Below are 27483 nucleotides of genomic sequence, written 5' to 3'. Positions count from 1 at the left end.
GTCCTCTTCTGGCTGTGCCGGGTGGAGATTATAACAGAACATGGCCAAGATGTTCAAATGTTCATAAATGACCAGCATGGTCGAATAATAATAAGGCAGAACAGTTGAAACTGGAGCAGTAGCACGGTCTGGTGGACTGGGGACAGCAAGGAGTCATCATGTCAGGTAGTCCTGGGGCATGGTCCTAGGGCCAACCCAGACAGGATGACCACATCAGTGAATCAACCCACTCAGGTGACGCACCCCCTCCAGGGACGGCATGAGAGAGCCCCAGTAAGCCAGTGACTCAGCCCCTGTAATAGGGTTAGAGGCAGAGAATCCCAGTGGAAAGAGGGGAACCGGCCAGGCAGAGACAGCAAGGGCGGTTCGTTGCTCCAGAGCCTTTTCGTTCACCTTCCCACTCCTGGGCCAGACTACACTCAATCATATGACCCACTGAAGAGATGAGTCTTCAGTAAAGACTTAAAGGTTGAGACCGAGTTTGAGTCTCTGACATGGGTAGGCAGACCGTTCCGTAAAAATGGAGCTCTATAGGAGAAAGCCCTGCCTCCAGCTGTTTGCTTAGAAATTCTAGGGACAATTAGGAGGCCTGCGTCTTGTGACCATAGCGTACGTGTAGGTATGTACGGCAGGACCAAATCAGAGAGATAGGTAGGAGCAAGCCCATGTAATGCTTTGTATGTTAGCAGTAAAACCTTGAAATCAGCCCTTGCTTTGACAGGAAGCCAGTGTAGAGAGGCTAGCACTGGAGTAATATGATCAAATTGTTTGGTTCTAGTCAGGATTCTAGCAGCCGTATTTAGCACTAACTGAAGTTTATTTAGTGCTTTATCCGGGTAGCCGGAAAGTAGAGCATTGCAGTAGTCTAACCTAGAAGTGACAAAAGCATGGATTAATTTTTCTGCATAATTTTTGGACAGAAAGTTTCTGATTTTTGCAATGTTACGTAGATGGAAAAAAGCTGTCCTTGAAATGGTCTTGATATGTTCTTCAAAAGAGAGATCAGGGTCCAGAGTAACGCCGAGGTCCTTCACAGTTTTATTTGAGACGACTGTACAACCATTAAGATTAATTGTCAGATTCAACAGAAGATCTCTTTGTTTCTTGGGACCTAGAACAAGCATCTCTGTTTTGTCCGAGTTTAAAAGTAGAAAGTTTGCAGCCATCCACTTCCTCATGTCTGAAACACATGCTTCTAGCAAGGGCAATTTTGGGGCTTCACCATGTTTCATTGAAATGTACAGCTGTGTGTCATCCGCATAGCAGTGAAAGTTAACATTATGTTTTCGAATAACATCCCCAAGAGGTAAAATATATAGTGAAAACAATAGTGGTCCTAAAACGGAACCTTGAGGAACACCGAAATTTACAGTTGATTTGTCAGAGGACAAACCATTCACAGAGACAAACTGATATCTTTCCGACAGATAAGATCTAAACCAGGCCAGAACTTGTCCGTGTAGACCAATTTGGGTTTCCAATCTCTCCAAAAGAATGTGGTGATCGATGGTATCAAAAGCAGCACTAAGGTCTAGGAGCACAAGGACAGATGCAGAGCCTCGTTCCGATGCCATTAAAATGTAATTTACCACCTTCACAAGTGCCGTCTCAGTGCTATGATGGGGTCTAAAACCAGACTGAAGCTTTTCGTATACATTGTTTGTCTTCAGGAAGGCAGTGAGTTGCTGCGCAACAGCCTTTTCTAAAATTTTTGAGAGGAATGGAAGATTCGATATAGGCCGATAGTTTTTTAGATTTTCTGGGTCAAGGTTTGGCTTTTTCAAGAGAGGTTTTATTACTGCCACTTTTAGTGAGTTTGGTACACATCCGGTGGATAGAGAGCCGTTTATTATGTTCAACATAGGAGGGCCAAGCACAGGAAGCAGCTCTTTCAGTAGTTTAGTTGGAATAGGGTCCAGTATGCAGCTTGAAGGTTTAGAGGCCATGATTATTTTCATCATTGTGTCAAGAGATATAGTACTAAAACACTTGAGCGTCTCTCTTGATCCTAGGTCCTGGCAGAGTTGTGCAGACTCAGGACAACTGAGCTTTGAAGGAATACGCAGATTTAAAGAGGAGTCCGTAATTTGCTTTCTAATAATCATAATATTTTCCTCAAAGAAGTTCATGAATTTATCACTGCTAAAGTGAAAGTCATCCTCTCTTGGGGAATGCTGCTTTTTAGTTAGCTTTGCGACAGTATCAAAAAGGAATTTCGGATTGTTCTTATTTTCCTCAATTAAGTTAGAAAAATAGGATGATCGAGCAGCAATAAGGGCTCTTCGGTACTGCACAGTACTGTCTTTCCAAGCTAGTCGGAAGACTTCCAGTTTGGTGTGGCGCCATTTCCGTTCCAATTTTCTGGAAGCTTGCTTCAGAGCTCGGGTATTTTCTGTGTACCAGGGAGCTAGTTTCTTATGAGAAAATGTTTTAAATTTTTAGGGGTGCAACTGCATCTAGGGTATTGCGCAAGGTTAAATTGAGTTCCTCAGTTAGGTGGTTAACTGATTTTTGTCCTCTGGCGTCCTTGGGTAGACAGAGGGAATCTGGAAGGACGTCAAGGAATCTTTGTGTTGTCTGTGAATTTATAGCACTACTTTTGATGTTCCTTGGTTTGGGTCTGAGCAGATTATTTGTTGCAATTGCAAACGTAATAAAATGGTGCCCCGATAGTCCAGGATTATGAAGAAAAACATTCAGATCCACAACATTTATTCCATGGGACAATACTAGGTCCAGCGTAAGACTGTGACAGTGAGTGGGTCCAGAGACATGTTGGACAAAACCCACTGAGTCGATGATGGCTCCGAAAGCCTTTTGGAGTGGGTCTGTGGACTTTTCCATGTGAATATTAAAGTCACCAAAGATTAGAATATGATCTGCTGTGACTACAAGGTCCGATGGGAATTCAGGGAACTCAGTGAGGAACGCTGTATATGGCCCAGGAGGCCTGTAAACAGTAGCTATAAAAAGTGATTGAGTAGGCTGCATAGATTTTCATGTAGGTGACCAAATACTTATTTTCCACCATAATTTGCAAATATATTCATTAGATTACTTGTTTGTTATTACTGCGTTGTCGGAACTAGAAGCACAAGCATTTCGCTACACTCGCATTAACATCTGCTAACCATGTGTATGTGACAAATAACATTTGATTTAAAAATCCTACAATGTGATTTTCTGGATTTTTTGTCATTTTGTCTGTCATAGTTGAAGTGTAGCTATGATGGATATTACAGGCCTCTCTCATCTTTTTAAGTGGGAGAACTTGCACAATTGGTGGCTGACTAAATACCTTTTTGCCTATTCTTATTCATTCCTTTACACTTGTGTGTATAAGGTAGTTGTTGTGAAATAGTCGGCTGGGACAACAGTAACAACAATAACCAAGGGTCAAAATAACCATACAGTAGAGTACATGTGCAATAAGCATACAGTGGAGTACATGTGCAGGTTGATTGGTCTGTCAGACACTCTCCCTCAACTTATGGCAGGCAGAAATCTAGTGCGCTGCCAACCCACAGCTCTCTGCGTCCTCCCCCAACAGGATGGGTAGCCTACTCTCATCAGTGACATTTTGGGGAAATTACACTCTCTAATTGTTTTATATTTTTGACATTTTGTAAGGAAATGCAGCTCAGTCTCAGGTTCTGCTGTGGTGCAGTGGTTGCACAGCCTTTCCTCTACAGGAGCCAGGTTTTCCTGTGTCTACCCTTCTCAATGGCAAGGCTGTGCTCACTGAGTCTGTACTTTGTCAAGGTTTTTCTAAGGTTTTGATCGGTAACCATGGTCAAATACTTAGCCACTGTGTACTGTCGATTTAGGTCCAGATAGCACTGCATTTTGCTTTGTGTTTGTACTTGTGTTTCCCAATAAGCAATGTAGTTTTGTTTTGACTGTGTTGTAATTTGGTTTATTCTGATTGATTGGATGTTCTGGTCCTGAGGCTTCAGTGTGTTAGTAGAGCAGGTTTGTGAACTCAGCCCCAGGACCAGCTGGATGAGGGGACTATTTTCTTTGCTCAGCTCTTGGCATTGCAGGGCTTGGTAATGATATGAGAGGGGGTCACAGTATTTTAGATGTTTCCAAAACTTAATTGCTCTTTTTTGAGTTTTTATTATTAGTGGATATTGGCCTAATTCTGCCATGCATGCATTGTTTGTAGTTTTCCTCTGGACATGTAGGAGTATCTTACAGAACTCTGCATGCAGGGTTTCAATGGGGTGTTTGTCCTATTTGATGAAATCTTGTTTTGCAAGTGGACCCCACACCTCACTGCCATAAAGTGCAAATGGTTCAATGACATATTCATTTAATTTTAGCCAAAGTTTAATAGGTATTTCAATTTGAATTTGTTTTTTAATGACGTAGAATGCCTTTCGTGCTTTCTCTCTCAGTTGATTCACTACCTCATTAAGGTGTCCAGTTGAGCTTATTTTTAAACCTAAGTAATTGTAGTGTGTGCAGTACTCTATATATTTTGTACCAATTGTGAACTTTGGTCTAATTCCCTGAGATCTTCTCTGGAAAATCATTACTTTTTGGGGTTTACTGCCAGGGCCCAGGTCTGGCAGGACTGCTCTAGCAGGTCCAGGCCCTGCTGTAGGCCATGTGCTGTTGGTGACAGCAGGCATAGGTCATCTGCGAAGAGTAGGCAGTTAATTTCTGAATTGTGGAGGCTAACACCAGGGGCTGAGGATTTTTCTAGAATAGTGGCCAATTCATTGATGTAAATATTGAAGAGTGCAGGGCTCAGATTGCAACCCTGACGTAGGCCCCAGCCTTGGTTAAAGAATTCTGTTATTTTCTTGCCAATGTTAATGCTGCATGTATTGCCAGTTTACATTGATTTAATTATGTCATATGTTTTGCCCCCTACACCACTTTCAATAACTTTGTAGAACAGTCCTGTATTCCAAATAGAATCAAATGTTTTTTGGAAGTCTTTCTCTCTTGCTCTTTCTCTCTGTCTCTCTAATTATCTCTGTCTATCTTTCTCTCTATGTCTCTCTCTTTCTCTCTGTCTCTCTCTTTCTCTCTATCTCTCTCTCTCTTTCTCTCTATGTCTCTCTCTTTCTCTCTATGTCTCTCTCTTTCTCTCTATATCTCTCTCTTTCTCTATTTCCCTCTTTCTCTCTTTCTCTCTATATCTCTCTCTTTCTCTCTCTCTTTCTCTCTATATCTCTCTCTTTCTCTATATATCTCTCTTTCTCTATATCTCTCTTTTTCTCTCTCTTTCTCTCTATGTCTCTCTCTTTCTCTCTATATCTCTCTCTTTCTCTCTCTTTCTCTCTATATCTCTCTCTTTCTCTATATATCTCTCTTTCTCTCTCTTTCTCTTTCTCTCTCTCTTTCTCTCTGTCTCTCTATTTCTCTCTATACCTCTCTTTCTCTCTCTCTTTCTCTCTATACCTCTCTCTTTCTCTCTCTCTTTCTCAATTCAATTCAATTCAATTCAAGGGCTTTATTTGCATGGGAAACATGTGTTAACATTGCCAAAGCAAGTGAGGTAGACAACATACAAAGTGAATATAGAAAGTGAAAAACAACAAAAATTAACAGTAAACATTACACATACAGAGGTTTCAAAACAGTAAAGACATTACAAATGTCATATTATATATATATATATATACAGTGTTTTAACAATGTACAAATGGTTAAAGGACACAAGATAAAATAAATAAGCATAAATATGGGTTGTATTTACAATGGTGTTTGTTCTTCACTGGTTGCCCTTTTCTCGTGGCAACAGGTCACAAATCTTGCTGCTGTGATGGCACACTGTGGAATTTCACCCAGTAGATATGGGAGTTTTTCAAAATTGGATTTGTTTTCGAATTCTTTGTGGATCTGTGTAATCTGAGGGAAATATGTCTCTCTAATATGGTCATACATTGGGCAGGAGGTTAGGAAGTGCAGCTCAGTTTCCACCTCATTTTGTGGGCAGTGAGCACATAGCCTGTCTTCTCTTGAGAGCCATGTCTGCCTACGGCGGCCTTTCTCAATAGCAAGGCTATGCTCACTGAGTCTGTACATAGTCAAAGCTTTCCTTAATTTTGGGTCCGTCACAGTGGTCAGGTATTCTGCCGCTGTGTACTCTCTGTGTAGGGCCAAATAGCATTCTAGTTAGCTCTGTTTTTTTGTTACTTCTTTCCAATGTGTTAAGTAATTATCTTTTTGTTTTCTCATGATTTGGTTGGGTCTAATTGTGCTGTTGTCCTGGGGCTCTGTGGGGTGTGTTTGTGTTTGTGAACAGAGCCCCAGGACCAGCTTGCTTAGGGAACTCTTTTCCAAGTTCATCTCTCTGTAGGTGATGGCTTTGTTATGGAAGGTTTGTGAATGGCTTCCTTTTAGGTGGTTGTAGAATTTAATGGCTCTTTTCTGGATTTTGATAATTAGTGGGTATCAGCCTAATTCTGCTCTGCATGCATTATTTGGTGTTCTACGTTGTACACGGAGGATATTTTTGCAGAATTCTGCATGCAGAGTCTCAATTTGGTGTTTGTCCCATTTTGTGAAGTCTTGCTTGGTGAGCGGACCCCAGACCTCACAACCATAAAGGGCAATGGGCTCTATGACTGATTCAAGTATTTTTAGCCAAATCCTAATTGGTATGTTGAAATTTATGTTTCTTTTGATGGCATAGAATGCCCTTCTTGCCTTGTCTCTCAGATCGTTCACAGCTTTGTGGAAGTTACCTGTGGCGCTGATGTTTAGGCCAAGCTATGTATAGTTTTTTTGTGTGCTCTAGGGCAACAGTGTCTAGATGGAATTTGTATTTGTGGTCCTGGTGACTGGACCTTTTTTGGAACACCATTATTTTGGTCTTACTGAGATTTACTGTCAGGGCCCAGGTCTGACAGAATCTGTGCATAAGATCTAGGTGCTGCTGTAGGCCCTCCTTGGTTGGTGACAGAAGCACCAGATCATCAGCAAACAGCAGACATTTGACTTCGGATTCTAGCAGGGGGCGGCCGGGTGCTGCAGACTTTTCTAGTGCCCGCGCCAATTCGTTGGTATATATGTTGAAGAGGGTGGGGCTTAAGCTGCATCCCTGTCTCACCCCACGACCCTGTGTGAAGAAATGTGTGTGTTTTTTGCCAATTTTAACCGCACACTTGTTGTTTGTGTACATGGATTTTATAATGTCGTATGTTTTACCCCCAACACCACTTTCCATCAGTTTGTATAGCAGACCCTCATGCCAGATTGAGTCAAAGGCTTTTTTGAAATCAACAAAGCATGATAAGACTTTGCCTTTGTTTTGGTTTGTTTGGTTGTCAATTAGGGTGTGCAGGGTGAATACATGGTCTGTTGTACGGTAACTTGGTAAAAAGCCAATTTGACATTTGCTCAGTACATTGTTTTCATTGAGGAAATGTACGAGTCTGCTGTTAATAATAATGCAGAGGATTTTCCCAAGGTTACTCTCTCTATGTCTCTCTCTTTCTCTCTATATCTCTCTCTTTCTCTCTCTCTTTCTCTCTGTCTCTCTTTCTCTCTATCTCTCTTTCTCTCTCTTTTTCTCTCTATGTCTCTTTTTCTCTTTATATCTCTCTCTTTCTCTCTCTCTTTCTCTCTATATCTCTCTCTTTCTCTCTCTCTTTTTCTCTGTCTCTCTCTTTCTCTCTATATCTCTCTCTTTCTCTCTCTCTTTCTCTCTATATCTCTCTTTCTCTATATATCTCTCTCTTTCTCTATATATCTCTCTCTTTCTCTCTCTCTTTCTCGCTGTCTCTCTCTTTCTCTCTATCTCTCTCTTTCTCTCTATATCTCTCTCTTTCTCTCTCTCTTTCTCTCTGTCTCTCTATATCTCTCTCTTTCTCTCTGTCTCTCTTTCTCTCTATATCTCTCTCTTTTTCTCTGTCTCTCTTTCTCTTTATATCTCTCTATATCTCTCGCTTTCTCTCTCTCTTTTTCTCTATGTCTCTCTCTTTCTCTCTATCTCTCTCTTTCTCTCTCTCTTTCTCTCTATATCTCTCTTTCTCTCTATATCTCTCTATATCTCTCTCTTTCTCTTTCTCTTTCTCTCTGTCTCTCTCTTTCTCTCTATATCTCTCTCTGTCTCTCTATCTCTCTTTCTCTCTCTCTTTCTCTCTGTCTCTCTATATCTCTCTCTTTCTCTCTGTCTCTCTTTCTCTCCATATCTCTCTCTTTCTCTCTCTCTTTCTCTCTATATCTCTCTCTTTCTCTCTCTCTGTCTCTTTCTCTCCCTGTCTCTTTCTCTCCCTGTCTCTCTCTTTCTCTCTGTCTCTCTTTCTCTCTCTCTGTCTCTCTCTCTGTGTCTTTCTCTGTCTTTCTCTGTCGGTCTCTCTCTCTCTGTTTCTCTGTCTCTCTCAATTCAATTTAATGGGTTTATTGGAATGGGAACATGTTTACATTGCCATAGCAAGTGAAATAGATAATAAACAAAATTGAAATAAACAAACTCAAATTAACAGTAAACATTACACTCACAAAAATTCCAAAAGAATAATGACATGTCAAATGTCATATTATGTGCAAATAGTTAAATCAATTTTAAATAAATAAAATATGAGTTGTATTTACAATGGTGTTTGTTCTTCACTGGGTGCCCTTTTCTTGTGGCAACAGGACACAAATATTGCTGCTGTAATGGCACACTGTGGTATTTCACCCAATAGATAGTTTTTGGTTATCAAATTTGGGTTTGTTTTTGAAGTCATTGTGAGTCTGTGTTATCCGAGGGAAATATGTGTCTCTAATATGGTTATACATTTGGCAAGAGGTTAGGAAGTGCAGCTCAGTTTCCACCTCCTTTTGTTGGCAGTGTGAACATAGCCTGTCTTCTCTTGAGCAAGACTCACTGAGTCTGTACATAGTCAAAGCTTTCCTTAAGTCTGGGTCAATCACAGTGGTCAAGTATTCTGCCACTGTGTGCTCTCTGTTTAGGGCCAAATAACATTCTAGTTTGCTCTGTTTTTTTGTTCATTCTTTCCAATGGATGAAGTAATTATCTTTTGGTTTTCTCATGATTTAGTTGGGTCTAATTGTGTTGCTGTCCTGGGGCTCTGTAGGGTCTGTTTGTGCTGTGAAAAGAGCCCAAGGACCAGCTTGCTTAAAGGACTCTTCTCCAGGTTCATCTCTCTGTAGGTGATGGCTTTGTTATGGATGGTTTGGGAATCGCTTCATTTTAGGTGGTTGTAGAATTTATCAGCTCTTTTCTGGATTTTGATCATTAGTGGGTATCGGCCTTATTCTGCTCTGCATACATTATATGGTGTTTTACGTTGTAACTCAATTCCGTCAATCTTACTCCACTTTGTTCCCTCTGAACGGCTCAGAAGTCTCTCTATGACACAAACTTCTGTACATTCGTAAAGTGCTGATGTGGTCCTTTAGGCATCCAAATATATCACAGAGGGGTGTCTCACTGCTGGATCTGTGTCTATAACACTCTCCTCTGCACATGGCCTCTCTCTTTCTTGCTCGCACCGCGGGAAACTTATAGCCTAGATAATGCAGCCATTAAAACCTGGGGTTTATTATCAAATGTATCAAAATGGCCTTGCCGTCTTGCCGTCTCTCCTTCGTGGTTTTTCTGTGTGTCTAAGAACAGGTGATATAAGTATTTTTAGGTTTCATAGTTATGGAGCTGTGGACGATTGTTCCCAAGGACTTTCAAGCTACGCTAGTAACTTTCATTTTGTCTTCAAGTGCAGGGTAGAGAAGAGTTTTACAACACAAGTCATTTGCAGTACATCGTCTTCCCACACAGATCTGTTATACGGTAAATGGGTTGTTTAACTCACTGTAATACAGTGTTTGTGGAGTGCATAGTTACACTTTGTTGTTGGAAGGACACTGAAGTGTTCATTGTATAAGTTAAAAGAGATCTCCATATAGAATTTGAACCCATAACCTCCCGAGTTGTAGTTTTCTAGGTGTTCGTGACCCAAATAGTGTGAGGGGAGAGGAGGGATTGGGAGACAGAAATACCGTAAGGAGGGAGAACTGAATAGAGGTATCCAGTGCTCTTAACTCTATAGGCTTCCCACCAAACAGACCACTACCCCCTTTCACTCCAGAGTAAGCAGTCCTGGAATTGTGTAATTTGGCAAGCAAGCAGAAATGAATGAACAGTCTGTCTCATTTCCTCTTTCTTTTCTCCTTTTAGTTTGTTCTCCTAAAGTTTGGTGGGTAGGAGAGCAGGGCGTCCATTACCAGTAGAGTGGAGAGCAGGGATGCTCTGAACTGGCTCAGCTGGCTCTGGTTACTGAGGTCTGTGTTCAAGAGAACAGAATGTGTGTGTATATGTGTGTATTTTTAATAGAAATACATTTTAGGTCCCCACGAGGATAGAAGAACATAATGTATGTGTATATTAGGTGTGTGTCTGTGTGACTCAGTGGTTCTGTGGATTGCAGTAGCATTGCCAAACAGGGAGGAGTCAAAGAACTCCAGAGTTGTCCACTGTCGACCAAAAATCACTATTACCCACTGTTCTTTTGCCCACTGTAATTCCCATTGAACTCCAAACACAACTCATGTCTTTATCATTAATCTATTCTCTCAGTTGGCCTTGACTGAAACCTCACATTATTATCCCAGCTCAATATGCACACAACAATGTCATGATTTATAATGGGAACTTTAGAAAAGCTGAATTTTGACTCTATTCCCTGGCACCATTAGTATTTAAACTTTCAGACTTCTTTGTATTTCTTTCTCCTCTCTTTCTCTCTTTCTCTTTTTCTCTCTTTCAGCAGCTCTCCCTCTTTTCTCCTCTTGTTCTCATTGGTCTGTGCTACAGGTGAGCTGTAGTGTAGAGACGTAGAGCTAAGTCCTCCAAGTGTTTGCAGATGTCAGAAATAATAGGAGGATAAACAAACTAAATGAGTGAAGGCGACCCATTGTTGTTCCTCCGAAATCCCCTACCTTTTTCGCTTTCCCCCAATCCTGAGAGAGTTGTTCAGAGCTTTGAGCTCCCCCAGTGAGTAATCTGAGTTAGTTTGTGTGTGTGTGCGGGCATGTGTCCGTGTGTGTGTTTGCATGCATCTTAGCTAGCAATTACTGTGATCATGTCTTAGTGAGAGGCCCCCTCTCTTCCCTTTCAAGAGTGACTTTTGCTTGTGCCTTTATAGTGAGCGTGTGAACGCAGCTATACATCCGATCTCCCACAGTAAATATGCACTGTAAGTGGCTTATCATTCGTAATGGCAGGGCTAGAGTTGAAAGGAGATAGCATGCATGATACCCATCAACTGTAGACAGAGAGAATATAGTAATGCCATATTTTAGTATTGTGCTATGCTTCAGGGAATCATTTAAAAAAAATTACTAACAGTTAAGCTGTTTCAACATTTTATTTGCTATATATCTGTAATATGCAGATTATGAATACATTTTAAATACCCTTTAATATCAGCTTCAAGCGGGTTATTTTAATTCGTAATGAATATGGTAATTCCTTGCTTATGGTATAGTAATGTAAGCCATGGTGCCTCTGTGATTGAAATTGTTTACTGATGGTATAGTTTCCTTAGGCTTTTCATTCACGTCAGTAGCATAAATAAATAAATAGTGTGCAAAGCTGCCAAGAGTGTGCAAAGCTGTCATCAATGCAAAGGGTGGCTACTTTGAAGAATCTCAAATCTCAAATATATTTTGATTTGTTTAACACTTATTTGGTTAATACATGATTCCATGTGCTATTTCATGGTTTTTATGTCTTCACTATTATTCAACAATGTAGAAAATAGTAAAAATAAAGAAAAACCCTTGAATGAGTAGGTGTGTCCAAACCTTTGACTGGTACTGTATAGATATAGAATTTCTAACCATATTATTTAGTCTACTATGCGTCAGAAAGTATTCACACCCCTTGACTTTTTCCACATTTTGTTGTGTTACAGTCTGAATTTAAAATGGATTACATTGAGATGTTGTGTCCTACACATGATACCTCATAATGTCAAAGTGGAATTATGTTTTTAGACATTTTTTTTAAATGAATAAAACATGTAAAGCTGCAGTTTCTTGAGTCAATAAGTATTCAACAACTTTGTTATGGAAAGCCTTAATATGTTCAGGTGTAAAAATATGCTTAACAAGTCACATAATACATTGCATGGACTCATTCTGTGGGTGTTTAACATGATTTTTGGATGACTACCTCATCTCTGTACCCCATACACACAATTATCTTTAAGGTTCCTCAGTCTATCAGTGAATTTCAAACAGATTCAACCACAAAGACCAGGGAGGTTTTCCAATGCCTTGCAAAGGGCACCTAGATGGTAGATGTATAAAAATAACAAATGCAGACATTGAATATCCCTTTGAGCATGGTGAAGCGATTCATTACCCTTTGGATGGTGTATCAATACACCCAGTCACTACAAAGATACAGGCGTCCCTCCTAACTCAGTTGCCGGAGAGGAAGGAATCTGCTCAGGGATTTCACCATGAGGCCAATGGTGACTTTAAAACAGTCACAGAGTTGAATGGCTGTGATAGGAGATAACTGAAGATGGATCAACAACATTGTAGTTACTCCATAATACTAATCTAATTGACAGAGTGAAAAGAAGGAAACCTGTACAAAATACACATATTCAAAAACAAGCATCCTTTTTGCAATAAGTCGCTAAATTAATACTGCAAAAAACATTGCAAATAAATTCAGTTTTTGTCCTGAATGTCCCAAATGTTATGTTTGGGACAAATCCAACAGGAGAGGAGGCCCGCATTGTTATTAGTGTTAGTTGAAGGAAATACTGCCTGGTCTAGGTACCTGTAGCCTTGGGGATACTACAGAGAGCAGGGGACATAAAATGTTCCCTGTCTGTCACTCCTGGCAAGCCTCACCATTGGCTGCCCTCCCACCTGCCTTCCCTTTTTAATATAGCAAGTTAGGGTGTGTCTTTTCTAACTTGCATTTGACTGGCAGCAGGAGAGGGCCATTCACAGTGGGCGGTCTCTCCTGGCAAAACCTTTCATTGGCCATCCACAAGCTGCTGTCCCTCCACCTGCTACTTCACGTTAAATATAATACCCATTTGTCTGAGAGCGTGAAAAGGCCTGTTGGCTGTTTCTCCAGAGATCATTCCCCATTGGCCATCTTCCATCTGCCCACCCACCTGTCCCCCGAAATTAAGCAGAGGGGGGTGTGATCCTGGGATACCCTGTTTGACTGACAGCGGGAATGGGCCAATCCTAACCGCAGGTGGTCGATGCTCAACCAACCATGGCTGATGAAAACGAAAGTGATGTCCCAATACTCTGTGGTGGCCTGGCTTTCCTTCCCATGAGTTGTCTATGTTTGGAGGTTTATCAACTTAGATCACGCCATAATGGAAGTACAATATCACTTTTGCATGGTGTGTGTATAGTAGTAGGCATTGCAGGAACATTAGTGTTGAGGCTAGACATGTATTTGACTCTTTGCCTTCATGGTAAATTACCAATAAACATGTAAATACCCCCAATATAATTATCCAATGCTATAACACATATAACACAAACTAGTATCCTATTGTGAGATTAAACTTTGAGAGGTGTAGCATTTTCCTATTAGCGGACGAGCTAACATTCCTCTTCATCACAGGAGTGAGTGTTCAATAAAGCCTAATGTGATTGGAGAGATCGTTATATGTGGGCCAAATTTCATAGCAGTGTTTACCTCATCTGGCCAATGATGGAGCTTCCTTCATGATCTAATTACACTGATCTGATTGGGTAATGATGTCGGTGTGGGCCGGATATGGGCCTCTGTCTCTATTCTGTTCTATTCTCTTCTCAGTTGTTCCTGTCGCTCTCCTGTCCTTTTTCATCCTCCTCTTTCTTAGATCTCATTAAAGTGTATATGGAAATGTTTATAGATTGTGTTCCATGATGAGGTATAGTAGTCTCTTCAGTAGTTGCATATCTGAGAAACTGCAGTCAAAGTTACAGAGGCATAAATATCATACCCCCTAAAAAATTATAATCTCCCCTGTCATAGTAAATGTGATTGGGTTAGCATGTCTTGGTACGGTATGATATGTGATATTTGTGTATCTGTAACTTCCTCACTCATCATTATTCACAATTCATTCAGCACTATCCCTAATCATGGTAGCATCCACATTAATGTAGAAGTGTTTAGAATTCTATTCTATTCTTATTTACAATAAAAGTGACTCAAATGACACAATACATTATTTTACCATTCATTTTTATTGGGCACAAAATAATCTGAAACGCAACCAAAACCAACAACAAATGCATCCAACAAGTCACACACTTGATGTAATTATCGCATGCTAGGAATATGGGACCAAACACTACACTTTTGACTACTTAAATCACATATACTGTAAGTGAATTTGTTCCAATACTTTTACTCACCTTACTCACCTAACAGCAAAGGACCTTATGAAGATGCTGGAGGAATAAGAATAAGAATTTGTTTGTACTCACCTAAAAAAAAAGGCCAAATAAGAGTTTGTTCTTAAAACTGACTTGCCTAGTTAAATAAAGTTTAAATAAAATAATAATAATAATAAATAAATAAAAATGGGAGGACAACAGTTCAAGTCAGAAGTTTACATACACCTTAGCCAAATACATTTTTCACAATTCCTGACATTTAATCCTAGTAAAAATTCCCTGTCTTAGGTCAGTTAGGATCACCACTTTATTTTAAGAATGTGAAATGTCAAAATAATAGTATAGAGAATGATTTAGTGGGTCAGAAGTTTACATACACTCAATTAGTATTTGGTAGCATTGCCTTTAAATTGTTTAACTTGGGTCAAACGTTTTGGGTAGCCATCCAGAAGCTTCCCACAATAAGTTGGGTGAATTTTGGCCCATTCCTCCTGACAGAGCTGTTGTAACTGAGTCAGGTTTGTAGGTCTCCTTGCTCGCACACACTTTTTCAGTTCTGCCCACAAATTTTCTATGGGATTGAGGTCAGGGCTTTGTGATGGCCACACCAATACCTTGACTTTGTTGTCCTTAAGCCATTTTGCCACAACTTTGGAAGTATTCTTGGGGTCATTGTCCATTTGGAAGACCCCTTTGCGACCAAGCTTTAACTTGATGTCTTGAGATGTTGCTTCAATATATCCACATAATTTCCCTTTCTCATGATGCCATCTATTTTGTAAAGTGCACCTATCCCTCCTGCAGCAAAGCACCCCCACAACATGATGCTGTCACCCCCGTGCTTCACGGTTGGACTGGTGTTCTTCGGCTTGCAAGCATCCCCCTTTTTCCTCCAAACATAACGATGGTCATTATGGCCAAACCGTTCTATTTTTGTTTCATCAGACCAGAGGACATTTCTCCAACAAGTATGATCTTTGTCCCCATGTGGAGTTGCAAACCGTAGTCTGTCTTTTTTATGGCGGTTTTGGAGCAGTGGCTTCTTCCCTGCTGAGCGGCCTTTCAGGTTATGTCGATATAGGACTCATTTTATTGTGGATATAGATCCTTTGCTGTTGTTCTGGGATTAATTTGCACTTTTCGCACCAAAGTACATTCATCTCTAGGAGACAGAATGCGTCTCCTACCTGAGCGGTATGACGGCTGCATGGTCCCATGGTGTTTATATTGTTTGTACAGATGAACGTGGTACCTTCAGGCATTTGGAAATTGCTCCCAAGGATGAACCAGACTTCTGGAGGTATACCATTTTTTTCTGAGGTCTTGGCTGATTTCTTTTGATTTTCCCATGATGTTAAGCAAAGAGGCACTGAGTTTGAAGGTAGGCCTTGAAATACATCCACAGGTACACCTCCAATTGACTAAAATTCTGTCAATTAGCCTATCAGAAGCTTCTGATGTCATGACATTATTTTCTGGAATTTTCCAAACCTTTTAAAGGCACAGTCAACTTAGCGTATGCAAACTTCTGACTCACTGGAATTGTGATACAGTGAATTAGAAATGAAATAATCTGTCTGTAAACAATTGTTGGAAAAAATGACTTGTGTCATGCACAAAGTAGATGTCCTAACCGACTTGCCAAAACTATAGTTTGCTGACAAGAAATTTGGGGAGTGGTTGAAAAACGAGTTTTAATGACTCCAACCTAAGTGTCGGTAAACTTCCGACTTCAACTCTATGTACAAAAAGTGCTGTAATTTCAAATCACATCAAATCCAATTTTATTCGGTCACAAACACATATTTAGCAGATGTTATTGTGGGTGTAGCAAAATGATTGTGCTGGTAGCTCCAGCAGTGCAACAATTCACAAAAATACACACAAATTTAAAAGTAAAAAAATGGGAATGAAGAAATGTATAAATATTAGATGTCGGAGTGGCATTGACTAAGATACAGTAGAATAGAATACAGTATATACTGTACATATGAGTTGAGTATAGCAGTATGTTAACATTATATAAACATTACTAAAGTGACTAGTGTTCCATTATTAAAGTGGCCAATGATTCCAAGTCTATGTATATAGGGCAGCAGCCTCTAAGGTGCATGGTTGCGTAATGGGGTGAAAGCTGGCTGGTGATGGCTATTTAACATGATGGCCTTGAGATAGAAGCTGTTTTTCAGTCTCTCGGTCCCAGCTTTGATGCACCTGTACTGACCTCGCCTTCTGGATGACAGCAGCGTGAACAGGCAGTGGCTTGGGTGGTTGTTGTCCTTGATGATCTTTATGGCCTTCCTGTGACATCGGGTGCTGTAGGTGTCCTGGAGGGCAAGTAGCTTGCCTCCGGTGATGTGTTGTGCAGACCGCACCACCCTCTAGAGAGCCCTGTGGTTGCGGGCGTTGCAGTTGCCGTACCAGGCGGTGATACAGCCCAACAGGATGCTCTCAATTGTGCATCTAGAAAAGTTTGTTAGGGTTTTAGGGACCAAGCCACATTTCTTCAGCCTCCTGAGGTTAAAGAGGTGCTGTTGTGCCTTCTTCACCACACTGTCTGTGTGGGTGGACCATTTCATATCGTCTGTGATGTGTACACCGAGGAACCTGAGGACCTTCTCCACCGGGATAAGGAGAGATTGAATATGTCTGTAAACACTCCAGCCAGCTGGTCTGAGCATGCTCTGAGGATGCGGCTAGAGATGCCGTCTGGACCGGCATCCTTGCGAGGGTTAACACGGTTAAATGTCTTACTCTTGTCGGCCGAGGAGAAGAAGAGCCCACAGTTCATGGTAGTGGGCCGCGTCAGTGGCACTGTATTATCCTCAAAGAAGGTGTTTAGCCCTTCCGGAAGCAAGACGCTGGTGTCTGCGACGTGGCTGGTTTTCCCTTTATAGTCCGTGATAAACGGTTCACCCGATATGGATGAAAATACATTTCAATTCCAAAGTGCAAGTGTACAGAGCCAAAACAACAACAACGTGTAACTGTCCCGATACATTTGTAGCTCACTGTATATCAGCTGCCTGCAGGTGTGGGTGTAGTGTAGTGTAGTGTAGGTGTGCATGCTTATTTTTTGTCTCTATTCACTCTGTGACGGTGACAGGACTAGCTAATTACAGTTACCCCCTCCTATCCCCATAGCAGATAGTGCACCAGTCAGGACCAAAGCCTTCTAGCACTAGCAGGCTGGGCCAGGCTGGTTCATTTAAGGTGATGGACACTGGGCCTACACACTTGCACAGACAGGACACACACAAACATATCACACAGCCACCCCAATACACAGGCAGGCATACACACATACACACACACACACACATGCCTGCATGCACACAGACTGTTAGACGTTCAGGGTCTATAAAGTCTTACTGGATTTAGTTATACAGTTTCGACCATACATTTGTTTAATCCTTTGAACTCACATTCTGAAATACCCAAACAAACCAAAACAGAATAAGAAAATGGCACAAAACATTTCTCTGCCAATGGAACTTGGAAGCGTTGCTTTGTTCCTTTCTGTGAAAACAAACACATTCTGTAGGTGGAAATAGTCCTCTGTCATAATTAGCAGTCTGCCACTTCAGACACCACAGAACAACTTCATTTACTAATTGAACTCTCTCTCTCTCTCTAAATACTTCTAAGGCCAGCAGTAAATACTGCAGTTTGGAACAATATTACAATGTGACTCATAGACAAATGGGCCTTAATTCATTACTATTTGTGGCTGTGTGTGTATATGGGTGGTTAGAGGGGTAGTGTGTGTGGGGGTGCGTCTCTGTGTACGTGTCTGTGTGTGCATGCGTGCATGTGTATGCGTGAATGTGAGCTTATTTAAAAAGTGACTAACTTTAAAAAGCATTGAATCACTTTCATAATAGTCTACTGTATATGGCATCGATATGAGTCAGAAACATTTATTCTAGTCTCAGAATTTACTACAAAATGGAGTTTGGAACATCCCTGCATCACAACGGGTAAGTGAAGGTAGGGTTTTGATATGTCCATTTTCCCAATGTCGTGTCTTTAGCATCATTAAAGTGAAGACAGTTATTTTATCAAATCAATTCTCTGTAATTATTATTACGTGATTAAACTAATCATGTATTTTTATTTTATTTATTTATTTCACCTTTATTTAACCAGGTAGGCTAGTTGAGACAAGTTCTCATTTACAACTGCGACCTGGCCAAGATAAAGGATAGCAGTGTGAACAGACAACACAGAGTTACACATGGAGTAAACAATTAACAAGTCAATAAGAAGAAAAAAAGAGAGTATATACATTGTGTGCAAAAGGCATGAGGAGGTAGGCAAATAATTACAATTTAGCAGATTAACACTGGAGTGATAAATGATCAGATGGTCATGTACAGGTAGAGATATTGGTGTGCAAAAGAGCAGAAAAGTAAATAAATAAAAACAGTATGGGGATGAGGTAGGTAAAATTGGGTGGGCTATTTACCGATAGACTATGTACAGCTGCAGCGATCGGTTAGCTGCTCAGATAGCAGATGTTTGAAGGTGGTGAGGGAGATAAAAGTCTCCAACTTCAGCGATTTTTGCAATTCGTCCCAGTCACAGGCAGCAGAGAACTGGAACGAAAGGCGGCCAAATGAGGTGTTGGCTTTAGGGATGATCAGTGAGATACACCTGCTGGAGCGCGTGCTACGGGTGGGTGTTGCCATCGTGACCAGTGAACTGAGATAAGGCGGAGCTTTACCTAGCATGGACTTGTAGATGACCTGGAACCAGTGGATCTGGCAACGAATATGTAGCGAGGGCCAGCCGACTAGAGCATACAGGTCGCAGTGGTGGGTGGTATAAGGTGCTTTAGTGACAAAACGGATGGCACTGTGATAAACTGCATCCAGTTTGCTGAGTAGAGTGTTGGAAGCTATTTTGTGGATGACGTCGCCGAAGTCGAGGATCGGTAGGATAGTCAGTTTTACTAGGGTAAGTTTGGCGGCGTGAGTGAAGGAGGCTTTGTTGCGGAATAGAAAGCCGACTCTAGATTTGATTTTCGATTGGAGATGTTTGATATGAGTCTGGAAGGAGAGTTTACAGTCTAGCCAGACACCTAGGTACTTATAGATGTCCACATATTCAAGGTCGGAACCATCCAGGGTGGTGATACTAGTCAGGCATGCGGGTGCAGGCAGCGAACGGTTGAAAAGCCTGCATTTGGTTTTACTAGCGTTTAAGAGCAGTTGGAGGCCACGGAAGGAGTGTTGTATGGCATTGAAGCTCGTTTGGAGGTTAGATAGCACAGTGTCCAAGGACGGGCCGGAAGTATATAGAATGGTGTCGTCTGCGTAGAGGTGGATCAGGGAATCGCCCGCAGCAAGAGCAACATCATTGATATATACAGAGAAAAGAGTCAGCCCGAGAATTGAACCCTGTGGCACCCCCATAGAGACTGCCAGAGGACCGGACAGCATGCCCTCCGATTTGACACACTGAACTCTGTCTGCAAAGTAGTTGGTGAACCAGGCAAGGCAGTAATCAGAAAAACCGAGGCTACTGAGTCTGCCAATAAGAATATGGTGATTGACAGAGTCGAAAGCCTTGGCAAGGTCGATGAAAACGGCTGCACAGTACTGTCTTTTATCGATGGCCGTTATGATATGTAACGGCCATCGAGGAAGTCGGGGCACCAAGGAAAATCTTCAGATTACAAAGTTATAATTTTCCTAGTATAACTCTTCAGATATTTTAATATCTGATCAATTAGTCTTCTAATTGATGAATTATTCTTTACCTCACGTTAGTCTCATTCCAAATGTCGTAAATTGTTGGTTATCTGCATGAACCCAGCCTTTACTATGAATGTTCCATACATAAATTGTCTTAACCATTTAACTATTAACTAACTAAATAATCACAGAAATGTATAAACAAACAACACAGTAGATATGGTTACAAGGAAATGATAGGGGAGGTTCCCTAGTGGGCTGAGCCGATATGACGGATTGGTGGACAAAGGGAAGTGGGTGTGGACTGAAATGACAGGAAAGAACAAAAGAGTCACTACACAGTTGATAATTATATTAACTGAAATGCTAATCCTTTGCACATCAACGCTCACTCATTCGGGAATAATTGCAATCAATATATATTTACGCCCAGTGTGTCATTGTAATCTCTGTTGGAATCGTCCGTCTGTCTGTTGGAGAGTCAGTTCATCATCGTCTCGCTCTCTGCTTCCCTGAAGATCAGTCTTTCATGGTTAGGATGGATACTTCAGAGTACCATTCAGAAATGTTCTCATAGCATAGATTTTTCGGCCGTTGTCGGTCTTCGCATCCCAGGTTGACATAATTTCTAGCTGCAGACTAGTAATTAGTATCTAACATTTGCTCTTATTCTGTCGGGATCGATAGTCTCAGAGTTGAACCATTTCCCCCTGTGTAGCCATTGCTTCACATGGTATGGTTAGGAATTCAACAATCATTTTAACCTTAGTGGACACTGAGGTTTTTGTGGTCTGAAGAGGATTTCCTCAGGAGGTTTTTTATTTGTAACAATAGAAAAGGCTGTTCCATGACGCCAGATCATGTCTGTGCTCACGGGGGAGGGCCAATGACTTAGTTAAACTTTATTAAAGGTTTAACATCAATTTACAATTTACAATTTAGATAATTTCACAAATAGTTTAATCTTTACTCATTCATTTTATACAAGAATTAGATGCAAACCCCATAATTGAGAATTGTACATATTCAGAGATATAGTTATGCGTGTTTTATGTCCTCTCTGAGGTCACCAAATGAAACACACTCATCATACCCGTCCCTTAAGTGTCCACGGACCATTCCCACCTTCTCACAAGTGGACATTTTATATCAAATCCTCATTTTGGGGATTTAGGAGTTCGCCATGTGAAATCTTTTGTTCTCTCTGTGTGTCTCTTTCTGCATGGCCAGGGGGAGTTTACAAGATGAGATAACAGAACCTGGATGTAGGAGAGAGAGAGAGAGAGAGAGGGGAAGCCACTAGCTATACCCAAAAAAGGGCCACGTCATGACACCACTAACATGGGGTGAACAGCTGCGGATATTGCTCTCTATACAATAGCATAGACAGTGAGGCAAACCTGCTCAGTAGCTCCGACTGTTTACATAAGACAACTAGTCACACGTTTTTTTAACTTGAGAAATACTGCACCACGCACCGTAGTTAGATGTAAAATTGTGCAACTAAAACATCCTTGGTAAGAATGTCAAAATTAATTATACATTTCTTGAGTTATCTTAGATTCATTCTGGGGATTATGAGGAAGTGAAATATGCTTCCGCGTCTACAGTGTCTCATGGGGGACAAACGTCATCAACCAAGCTGAATCGGTCAGGAAACACACCTCCAAGACTGAAATCTCATTTGTCTAATGAGCAACAGAAAAACACGTGCCGATCGGCGTTTTCAGTGGCCTCTTTAACAATACATACTGTCATTCAACCCCAGCATTAAAGTTTCCATCTGTGGTCGTAACAGTTACGTAAGCCTGTCAAGGACAAGGGGATTAGTGACCGTTCTCTCATAGAAAGAGATCAACAGCAGCTAGAGAACACTTTGGTGCCATTGTGTTGAATAGGCCCATTAGTGCATCCAAATTGCATATGACTCATCTGAACTTTTCAGGTTTCTATGGTGGAGGAGGCTGTTACACAACACATAAGCTCCCGCTATCAGCTGTTTTTTAGCAAAGTAATGCCTTTTTTGAATATCAATCCTTTCTATCCCACTGGGCACACATTGATTTAATCAACGTTGTTTCCACATCATTTCAATGAAATTACTTTGAACCAATGTGGAATAGACGTTGAATTGATGTCTGTGCCCAGTGGGATCCTTTCTCTCCTCTTATGCCATGTGAGTCACTGTGGATAAGAGTGTCGGATAAACAAAACAATCTAATAAAATGCCAGTGTTACCTCTGTTGTGGCAAAGGCAGCCAACGTTACTAACTGTTGGTTGCTGAATACTTCCGCAGCATAGGGGAGATAATACAACAGTTTCTTTAAATGCTAACCGGGCTAACCAGGCTAACCGGGCTAACCGGCCTAACCGGGCTCTGTATAATGCATCTAGGATCAGGTCCCCCCCGTCAATTTTATATCATTAATTGTGCTCTAGAAGGTCAGACTGATTTTATATCAGCACTCCTACTCTGAGAAGTTAAAGAAACCACCACTTTAGACGTATGCTGGTTGAGTGAACTGACTTCCCCTTAGATAGGCCAGCTGCAAAGTCAAAATTGTCTATATTGTAAAGATTCATTAAAACAAAAATGTGCAGATGTTGTGACTTTGTGGCTGTGCCAGCTAGTGACAACTCTGTAGAGCTGCCTCCAGAACAAGATTCATGACGAAAAACGCTAACCTGCGAGACATACGGCCCCTGGTCTCTTCCTCTCTGTCTCCTCCATTATGTCCCCTCCTGGATTATACACATCATCTGCTCTGCCTCTCTGCAACATTCATCTGGTATCTCTCTCTCTCCCCTGTCCTCCTCCAGGACCATGCAGAGATTAATTCCACCATGGTGCGCAGCGAGACCAACACAGCCCGCGTGGAGGGCCTCCGGGCAGGCACGGTCTACGTCGTGCAGGTGCGGGCCAGGACTGTGGCTGGCTTTGGCAAATACAGCGGCAAGATGTGCTTCCAAACCCTCACAGATGGTAAGGACCATGCAATAAGCCAAGAGGAGGAGGGGAGGCGAGGAGAGATGGTGGGGGATGGTGGTGGGGAGCTGCGTGTGTTAGTTTGTGTGTGTGTGAGAGAAAGATAGAGAGTGTGGATAGAGACCAGGACGGTAGAGGGATTGTGAATGTGACAGCGGAGAGTGTGGATCACTGTCACAACATGTTTGTGAATGTTTCATAATGTGTGAGATTGTGTGTCTATATGAGAGTTGAGATTGGTGGTTTTGAGCTTCTCTTCTTGTGTGTAACTGACTGTGCTTGATCCAAACTGCTTAGCTAATTGGTTCTTCATTGAGCCCGTCTGTTGCTGAGCAGCTATCCCAGAATGCTTAGCTGTGATTAGTGGCTGATGTGATTAATTATTTGCCACTGGGGGTTGGATTGTTCAGGGGGGCGCAACACCTGCTACACTGGTGTGTGAGTTTGGGTCCAGGTGTTCGTGTGTGGGCGTACTGTATTTCCTAAACACAGCATACGTCTTCTTTCCTATGCAATATGCTATCAGATGATTTACAACACTGCAGTAGAACTTACCCTTTGAGGCAGAGATCTAGGATCAGCTTACCATCCCCGAATCCTAACCCTAACTAGGGCTGTTGTGGTGACCGTATACCACCACACCGGCAGTCAGGAGTCATGGCCGCAGTCACATTCCCTATGACTGTTGGTCACGGTAATCCCAATCCAAAATAGGACAAATTAATGGTACTGATGAGTAGTTTACCAAACTTGCTAAATGCCCTTTATTCACTCTCGAAATACCTCATGATTAAATTTGAATAATCTGAATGATGAGGACAAATACTGATGGAAGTTAGAGTTCCCATAGCGAAATGCCCCGGACGTGTTCTGAAAGGACAACTGGTCCGATCCGAGTGAAGGAAGCAGCAGAAAAGCCAATTGTTTTGCTACTTTATTAAACCAGAGAGAGAGAGAGAGAGAGAGAGCAACTGTAGGCAATTAGGGTGCGGAGACTGTACTGTGTGTGAATATGTAAGACAAGGGAGGCTCAAAGTACTGGAGAGAGAGACCACTTCCACTGTTATCTTGTGCTAGACTAACCTGTTGTTAGTTATTTATCATCCTTACATAGTACCCATCTTGACTGCATCAAACCTCGAGAAGCTAGCTAACTAGTCCTACAGTTAGCCTACATGTAACTCTATTCAGATCATAGCGTAAATAGCAGCCTACCTGTTGACTTTTGGTCGTTGTAGCCTTTCTTTCTCATTTCACTTTTAATTCTGTCATTTTTATCTTCCATTGATTAGATATCCCCCAACTTTCTGGCTCGAGAAGCATTCCCGCTGGAAGCACAAGGAACAGAAATCATACCTTTTTTTGCGACCCTTTCCAAATCATCTGTATAGTTTCATCATGCAACTCTGTTTTGATTTCTAAGACATTAACATATTTATAGGCCTATCACAACTAAATAAATGATGGATGAAGCTATATTAAATGGACTTATTCAACTTTTGAAAATGTTCATTTTCGAAATGCGCACTAAGCATGTTTATGTTAATTAGCGGTCAATTACTGTGAGACCGGCAATCATTTGCATAACAATTACCATCTGACAAAATGTCATGACCGCCACAGCCCTAACCCTGACCATTGGGGGGGTTAAACACTAAACTGATCTTCTTATGCATGATCCGCGTCTAAGAGAAAATCTCCACTTGACATCACAAATACCAAACCTCCTCCTAATCTTCCTTCTCTCTATCCCCCACCCTCCATCCTTCTTTTACTCTATCCTTCCTTCCCTCCAATAGGAGGCTATTGTATGGTCAAGGTGATTATCAGTCATATAAACAACCTGTTCTGTTATACAGTTACAGTGATGATGATGAGGCTCTCCATCATCATCTGTAGTTACCTGTGTAGAGCAGATGTAGCGGCATAGCCCTCTCCTCCCTCTTCCTCACGCTCTGATTAGTATTTACCCAACGCATGCACATACACACGCACACGCACACACACCACACACGCCAGACAGCATGAGGACCAGCTGATGGTACATCCTCTGGCTTGCTGCCACAGCACGACATTTATGGAGACAATTAGCACCCGGTGAAGGAGGAACAGAGGGACCCATCACACCCTACCCCTCCCTCCCCCATCCCCTATGTCCCTCACCCGCCTCCTCCTCACCCTTCCTCCCTGCCTCCCCTTCCCTTATGTCCCTCACCCACCTCTTCCTCACCCTCCCTCCCCGCCTCCACCATCCCTATTTCCATCTCCCACCCCCGCCTCACCCTCCCTTGCTGCCTCCCCCATCCAATGTACCTTACCCTCCCTCCCTGACTCTCCCATCCCCTATGTCCATCACCCCCTCCTCAACCTCCCTCCCTGACTCCCCCATCCCCTATGTCCATCACCCCCTCCTCACCCTCCCTCCCTGCCTTCCCCATTCCCTATGTCCATCACCCCCTCCTCACCCTCCCTCCCTGCCTTCCCCATTCCCTATGTCCATCACCCCCTCCTCACCCTTCATCCCTGCCTTCCCCATCCTATGTCCATCTCCCAACTATCCGTTCCTCTGTCAACCCCTATGTGTCTCACCCTCTATAGTGCCTGCCTCCCCTATCCTCCCCACATCTCCCTCCCCCACCTCCTTTCTCCTGCACTACCCATCTAATCCCAGTCTCCATCACTGTCTACCCACCTCTGGCCCTCCTCCCACCCTCCCTCCTTCTCAAACCCCTCTGACTCTTCTCCCTCTTCCTTTCCTCTCCTCTCACAGTTGACAATCCCTCTCCTCTGTCTGTCATCACATTTTTACACAAATCCCCCAGGTCTCTTCAGCCCCACACCCCTCAACTGCCCCCCCCCCCCCCCCCCCCCCTTACACAACCCCTCCCAAAACCATTTGATTGACAGGTGCAATGAGGAGGAGATGATTGGCCTTTCATCAGTAAGGTGTGTATGGTTATAGCTTGTCAGTGAGGAGTCCTATTCTCCACAGTCAGGTGTTGATACCTGACTGATTGTAATGTGCTGTTATTTACTGCCAGCTATAGCACTCAGACAGTTGATTTCTGATTCTTCAAGCCAATCACCATTTTCACCTGTCTGAGTTTAGGAGACTGAATACAGCTTCACAAAGAAATAGCACACTCACCCTTTACAGGGGGAAAAAATAGTAGGCCTATAATTCAAACTATCAAGTGTGCTATGAGTACTAGCTTATTATTTTGTTGATATTTAAGCTACTATATCACCGCTTAAAATACTTCTTTTTTTCTTCTCCTTTTTTCACCTGAATTCCATTGCTGTCAGTTTGCCCGCAGCATGCTAAATCTAGCTAAAGGTCATGAGACAGGACTGAGGCAGTTTAGTGTGTCTTTAGAAGTTATTTAGGCTACCCTCTGAACTTGTGACATTCTTCCTCACTTCGTTGCTAACGTTTAGCTGTATTCTTGACTGTCGAAGAGCAGCTTGTGTTTGAACACCCCTAGTAGAAATTCCAAGGTGTTCTTTTGTGTCTGTCAGACTGTGACAGGGAGATTAGGTATGGCAACAGAAACATTGAAATACTTTCTCTCACTTTCTATTGATCATTTTCTCTCTCTCTCTCTCTCTCTCTCTCTCTCTCACATTTTCTCTCTGTCTATGTAGATGACTATAAATCAGAGTTGAGGGAGCAGCTTCCTCTGATTGCTGGCTCGGCTGCAGCAGGATTGGTGTTCATCGTCTCTCTAGTGGCCATCTCCATCGTCTGCAGCAGGTACTGTACGGTCAACATGTCCACCATGGCTGTGTTTATGGTCCAACGGGTGTGCCTCCCACACACACACACACACACCTTACCTAACCTAACCATTAGCAGACACAGACAGACAGGCAGGCAATGGAGCCTGTATGTAGGCTTTTCACATACATACCTACACACATGGCCAGCAGAAGGTAATCACAGTGAAAAGGAAATACAGTGCCTTCAGAAAGTATTCACACCCCTTGACTTGTTCCACATGTTGTTGTCTTATAGCCTTGCATGTACTGACTCTGTGTGCAATAATAGTGTTTAACATGATTTTTTAATGACTACCTCATCTCTGTGCCCCACACTTACAATTATCTGTAAGGTCCCTCAGTCGATTACACTTTGGAGAGGGAAAAGAAGGAAGCCTGTACAGAATAAAAATTATTCTACGTTTTTTGTAATTTTTATTTATTCTTTATTTAACTAGGCAAGTCAGTTACAGTTTTTTTTTTTTTTAATCGCTAACATCCTTTTGTCCAATCTGTAGTCACATTTTCAAAACCTGAACACAATTAGCACAACATCCATCTTGTTGTGGACCATACCATTAACACAATTCATGTTGTTTTCACAGAATATGCACTCAATTTAGTTTCTAAAATGCTTACATTTTCTTTACATACAATCTTACCCAATACCAAAATGATGGATCTTTCTTGTCTTATTT

The 27483-nt window shown here is 41.9% G+C and overlaps 1 protein-coding gene across 4 annotated transcripts in view; it reads left to right on the top strand.

Moving 5' to 3' along the window:
* Positions 1-27483, top strand: part of LOC110508791 (ephrin type-B receptor 1) — a 376500-nt gene that overhangs the window by 299762 nt on the left and 49255 nt on the right. For all 4 annotated transcript variants that reach the window (XR_016492725.1, XR_016492724.1, XM_036966014.2 and 1 more), the window contains exons 7-8: positions 22861-23023; positions 26672-26780. Coding sequence is in view for 2 of the 4 variants with exons in the window: in XM_036966014.2 (XP_036821909.2) it covers positions 22861-23023; positions 26672-26780 (272 nt within the window). In the remaining 2 variants the exon portion in view is untranslated. The remainder of the gene's footprint in view (positions 1-22860; positions 23024-26671; positions 26781-27483) is intronic.

This window comes from Oncorhynchus mykiss, chromosome 28, assembly GCF_057628025.1.
Source record: "Oncorhynchus mykiss isolate SJ-2025 chromosome 28, ASM5762802v1, whole genome shotgun sequence".
NCBI classification, from domain to species: domain Eukaryota; kingdom Metazoa; phylum Chordata; class Actinopteri; order Salmoniformes; family Salmonidae; genus Oncorhynchus; species Oncorhynchus mykiss.
Note: the sequence above shows the minus strand (reverse complement) of the source record. Positions and strands in the feature narration are given on the sequence as shown.